This window comes from Amphibalanus amphitrite, unplaced genomic scaffold, assembly GCF_019059575.1.
Source record: "Amphibalanus amphitrite isolate SeventyFive unplaced genomic scaffold, NRLGWU_Aamphi_draft 000387F_arrow, whole genome shotgun sequence".
Classification (NCBI taxonomy): Eukaryota; Metazoa; Arthropoda; class Thecostraca; order Balanomorpha; family Balanidae; genus Amphibalanus; species Amphibalanus amphitrite.
Window position 1 is genome coordinate 532,219 of NW_024881881.1, and position 5,737 is coordinate 537,955.

The 5,737-nt window shown below is 46.6% G+C and overlaps 1 protein-coding gene across 1 annotated transcript; it reads right to left on the minus strand.

Moving 5' to 3' along the window:
- Nucleotides 1-3,639: 3,639 nt before the first annotated feature.
- LOC122390238 lies at nt 3,640-5,450 on the minus strand. The gene is made up of 3 exons (XM_043382974.1): nt 5,405-5,450; nt 4,866-5,079; nt 3,640-4,426 (listed from the first exon to the last, which is right to left on the minus strand). Exons 2-3 carry the CDS (start codon nt 5,077-5,079, stop codon nt 4,203-4,205), a joined length of 438 nt encoding a protein of 145 aa, XP_043238909.1. The 5' UTR covers nt 5,405-5,450; the 3' UTR covers nt 3,640-4,202.
- Nucleotides 5,451-5,737: the final 287 nt, after the last annotated feature.

The following is a 5,737-nucleotide window of genomic DNA, read 5'->3' on the forward strand; positions in this document are numbered from 1 at the left end:
AAAACAAATGGCGCTCCTCAAACGCCGCATATTCTTTCAAGTTACAGAAACAATCTGGCATAAGAAATCTGGCATAAAAAATGTCACTAGTCTTGAGACTTTTGCTCAAGATCCGTGTAATGATCTACAAATTTGAGAGAAAGTGCTCTCAAAATCCGACAAAAGCTTGGCTTTTTCTTTTTCCTAAGCAGCGTCAACCCTTATCCTCAGTAAAAAAAACAATAGGCTCAATTGGTTTTCTACGTGCACCGGCCGAGGAGGGTTGGTGCCCCCTCACCGTTTCGCCCCTAGGTAATTGAGCTCCCAGCCAGCAAATTGGTTTGGCTCCAAGTCCGTTTTGCCCCGACAACCGACATGCTAGATTTGGGCCGGTGTAAGCGGAACGCCGTCGAAACAAGGGATTTGGGTCGATATGGCTCTATTCCGGCTCGCTAGTCTTTGCCGTACAACGTTCCGGAGTTGGTATGGTTTCGGACCGCTAAGTCCGACTCAAGTCCGGCTCTTTGCCTATGACGAGCTACAGCCAGCTCCGACCAGGTTCGACTGCCTCGTATAGCTGCGCTGGCTTGCTGTGGCTGAAGTACGATTTGGGTAGGTACGGGCACGGCACGGCTCGGATACGGCATATAAGTCCGGCGGCGGCTGTGGTGCGGGCGAGCTCTGGGATCGTGTGTCAGCTCCGGTAGAGCCATAGGCGGCGGAACGGGGAGGGCACCGGGGCACCGTGCCCCCCTTTGATTTTGACATTTTAACATTAATTAGCCCTAAGGGCGTTGCATGGAAAGAATGGGACCAAAGTCGGCGGCAGTGCCCCCCCCCCTTAACCCGCGCGGGGCTGGGGGGGTAAATTTTACCCCCCCCCTCGCGAATTTTTGCGATATCTCAAAAACGGCGGCGCGCAGCGCCGCCAAACTTTCAGTACCTTTTCTTACATCAATTTGACACGTTCCCTGAAAATTTGAGCGAAATCCATCGGAAAATTTTTGAGAAATTAACGTTTTAGTGACGTCATGTTCGCCATTTTCGCCTCAAAAACGGCAAAAGTTCAAACGCCGCTAACATCTTCATTTTTAAAGTAATCAAGACGTAACAAAAAAGGTTATGCGTAATTTTACTTTGTCTATCAAATTGCTATCTCGGTTTTTTGAAAATTTTGGATTTTGGCCTAATATTTTTCAAAAAACTGACTTTTTTGGGAAAATCATTATAAAATCCAAAATTTTGAGTTTATCGAAAAAACCGGAATATATGTCACAGAAGTGGTCTATGTGCACCTACATACCAAATTTTAGAAGAATCGGTTCAAAAATGTGGGAGTTATTCAAAATTTTATGACGTCACGGCACACAATTTTTTTGAAAAATGACTTTTTTGGAAGTTCTAGACCTCGTACGGAAACAAAAATAGCACCATTCGATTCGCCGTGAAAAACTGCGTCAGATAGACACCTTTTTAGGCCTTAACAACCAACTTCAAAATTTGACCTCACTTGACCTGACCTTAACCTGACCTCGACCTGAAATTCATCCAGAGGTGGTCTATATCACTTATTGAGTGTGCCTATTGAATTCTATGAGTAAAATGACCCATAAAACATGTGTCGCACATGCCCTTTTCTATATTTTGCTTTTTGGTGACCTGACCTGACCTGACCTGACCTTGACCTTGACCTCTGAATGATATTGTATGCAACGAATATTGTCTTGGTAGCCTAAGAACACGTTTTGGGCGATCAGTCTCAGTCCATGACTCCATTCTTCGGCAACTACGGTGCAAGGCCGATACTGTAGAAACTTGCAATTTGTACCCTTGACCTGACCTTGACCTTGACCTCAAACTTTAAATTAAGTACATGTTTTTAGTAGTTCGTGATAAGAGCTTTCGATTGGCGTTTGAATTTTCCAAATCGGACCATTAGTTCGGGAGATAACAGGGGGGTAAAATTTACCCCCCCCCCAGCCCCGCGCGTTCGGCTGGAGACCCCAGCCCCGCGCGGGTTAATTGAAGGTGTTCCGCCGCTTCTGGGTAGGTAGAGCTTCATACCTTGCCCGTGCTTCGGCCGGAGTACCTAAGTGCCGGAGCTAGCCAGAGTAAAACCAGATAAGGACCAGACCAATTTTGCTGGCAGAGCTAGAGCCTCGCGGAAAAAAACGAGCTTGTGCGCGATTACGAGACGCAGCGATTGGCACCCGATTTTAAGATCTCAGGTCAAGCAGTGATGTCTGAGGTCAGCTCAAGTGCCCCAAGGCACGGGTTCAGTTTTTGTACCTATATAAATAGCCTCGCCAAAAATGCTCGCAGAGCTACGAATTTAGCACATTTCGTGTTTATCCTCCTCAGGCACGTCGAATGGTAAACTTTTTTGTCTTGGTTAGGTCACCTCAATTAACCTATAATTGGTTAGTTGACCTTAATCAAGGTCATGTCAAAACCACTCGGGTCATGAAGTTGGTCGAAGGAGGCCATATCGCATGTCATTCGATTCGGCAGGTCTTCCCGTGTCCATTATTTGCTTTTCCGACTCGCTGGCTCAATTTGATCGGGTTGGGAGTTATTGGCGAAAAAACCCTGTGACCTTAGTGACGCCATAAATGACGTCACGCAAGGTCAATGATGCAAAAGTGAAGCATTCATGGACCTTGCAAGTAGCGCATAAAATCACTGTTCCATGTGCCTGACCTAGGTAGGGATCATTGCCGGCGTAAATGACAGAGTTCATATTTCCCAATTGACTTTTTTAATTTATTCCGAACCTTTTGAGTATAGAAGGATTCACCAGGAAAGAGCCCCCGCTAAGCGAAGCTTGTTGCGTTGACTCTGCCCTCTACCCTCCGGTCGCGCAATTCCAGCACATCACAACCAATCCCAGCCGTTGCGTGTTGCAACGAATATCTTGGATCGCCCGATACTGAAGGTGTGCTGCAACAAAGAGTGCAGGTGATTGCAAATCCTACCCTTAAGATAGGTAAGTACGTATAGAATAAAGAAATGTTAGAAATGAAATGCTCATGCCAATTCTCTTCGTCGCCGATTCCGGTTCAGCGTCCGTTTCTTCCAACATCCCATTCGTCTTCCCCTGATTCGCTCTCGGTTATTCCTCTCGGCACCTTACCACATCGGTCACTGCTCAACCATGGGCTGCATCGAGACGGAATGGACGTCGGGCAATGGCAATAAATAGCGGGCGATGGCGATAAATAGCGGGCGATGGCGATAAATAGTCGGAGTCATTTTAGTGACTTCGCCTTTAGATCACTAGTGTTCTGAAATAGCAGTAGCTATGTCGATGCTGTACCAACATCTCCAACGTTCCTGTGCAATTGCACCTGTACTATGTAAATATTTAGTTTTGACGTCCTATGAAGGTAAATAGGGCTAAACAAAATAAAAAATGCCTAAACAAGATAAGGTGTAGTGTGAAAAAGTGTGTTAACGTTGCGTGAAAATAAGCAGGGTTTGGTGTGAAGGGGCATGTCGTAATTTCAGTTAGGTATCCTAGCTTGGTGCAACGATATTAGCTTCTATGTGACTTAAAGCCACATTTCCTCATTGCCGCTGCTAAAATGTGCATTGATTCTTATTTGATTTGTCTTCTCTTAGGTAGACATATCACGCCGCTCATTTTCAAAGGCCGTGATCATTCGCTGCAGAAAATGTATTTGTGCCAAACCGGCACACATTCGTCCTCATCTGGCCCACTGGCCCAATCACATCGAAAGCACTCCTCGCCCCAGCCTTCGTCGCTTTGAGCCATGTTTTCCATGAGCAGAGTCAGAGGTTTCATAGTCATTAGCTAACTATGTATTCTTACAGTAGTCTATGGCAGAGTCTATATCACATCATAATTCCCATATCACGTCTACCGTCTATCACAGGACATTCGACTTGACCATCAATCAATAAAAAATAAAGCTAACGTAAGCACATAAGATATTCTATTTTTTATCCGTACCTACCTAGGCTAGGTAACAAACCATCGACATAGATTACAGAACATGCGCAAAGTCAGAACATGTTCATAGAATTACTCCACCAAACAGCGTTGCTCTTACTTCTAAAAGAAAACTAGATATGAGGTGTGGGAAACTTCAGGTCATAAAACACACACATTTTGCCAACTAATATCGGATAACCATCGCCTCGTATCACCAACGTTCGCCTGAGAATACCTGGATATTTATCATAAGAGTCGTACGGCCGCCTCAGCAGTACATCAGGAGGGTCGACATCTCGCAGCCCCTGAAGCAGCACTGCTCGACAATGCCGTCACCCCGCTTGTACCGCGAATCGGCGGAGAACAGCCGCCTCTCCTGAGAGTGCGGTGTGAACAGGCCCTTCAGCAGGCGCTGCCGCAGTGATATCACGTCTGAGGTGGAGATGACGTCATCGGAGGGCAGTTCCAGCCAGCTGCTCATCTGGGTCACACCTGAGAACAGAAATGATGCAGGTTGTGAGTCGTGCCAGAAACTAAGTTATTTAGTTAGCTGATACCTACTTCGCTAATAGTGACAAACAACGGCGAGGTGTTTGGAGTTTTTTTTAAGGGTAAGGCTGTTTCGATGTTAAAAACTATTTCGGGCCAAGAGTTGATAATGAGCTCGGAAGATGGACAACATTTGGCTGATGCGACCACCGGTTGATGGGCGCAGCGACACCCATTCATATCCCACCACCTCTAAAACCTTCTGATCGTTTTTACTTTTAACCTTTTGTCCTCTTCCGCATCCTTCTTCCTTCCATTAATTCTCGGCTCAACCTTTTCAATGAAAACGATAACTCATTCACCATTCCCACTTCTAATCTCCTCTTTACCCCTCTTACCCATCTTACTCCCTCAACCATCTCACCGTTTCTCACCCTCTTACCGGAACCGCTGCGCCGCCGCCGCCTCTGGTAACAAACGGAGACGAGGGCGTTCACCAGCTCCCCGCCGCAGAGGTGCAGGGCGCGCTTCTCGACCAATCCGGACCCGAGCAGCTCGACCTCCGAGTGGCCAGCGGTCGCAGAGGTCAACTGAAGGTCACTGAAGGTCACCGCGGCCGCCAGTAGCAGCGCGGCAAACAGGGTCAAGGACGACATCTGAAATGGAGTACAGAAGGTGATTATTAAATGATTAACTTGTTCTGTCATGATTGATTGTGATCGTCGTAGTTTTATCGACAAACGTTGAAACCCAGTTAAATACTTAATAATTATATTTTACCGGCGCTGTGATGTAACGACACACCAGCACACCATTACTTCACGACATATTTTGATCAACTCTTCAGACAACCATTGACTGCAGACATTTTCAACTAAACGAAATCCCTAAGCTATATCAAACTAAGAGCATTAAAACTTGCATAGAGGCAATTATCACTTTCTTGTATTTGACGACCAATTACAAATATCAATAGCTTACCACTCCCTGTGAATGGACGGTGGTCACAGGCCGATAGCTGAGAGCAGAAGACGACTACCTGGACACCTCTGCCGCCTTTTATGGAGCTGAGAGCTGAGAGCTGAGCTGCCACGGACCGGCAGCGCAGGCGTCCCACGGGCGACTCGGAATGGCCCACTCCCCTCCTCTCCCCTCCCTCCCCTCCGCTCTTCCTCCCCTCCTCCCATCTCATGATCGTCGGATACGGCATGAGGTACTGGTCGATAGTCAAATACGGAGAGTTGTAGCCTGTAGTTATCTTAAATATTGGAGAAAATAAGTTAAAGTGTCCATCCCACCTTTACATTAGTTTTG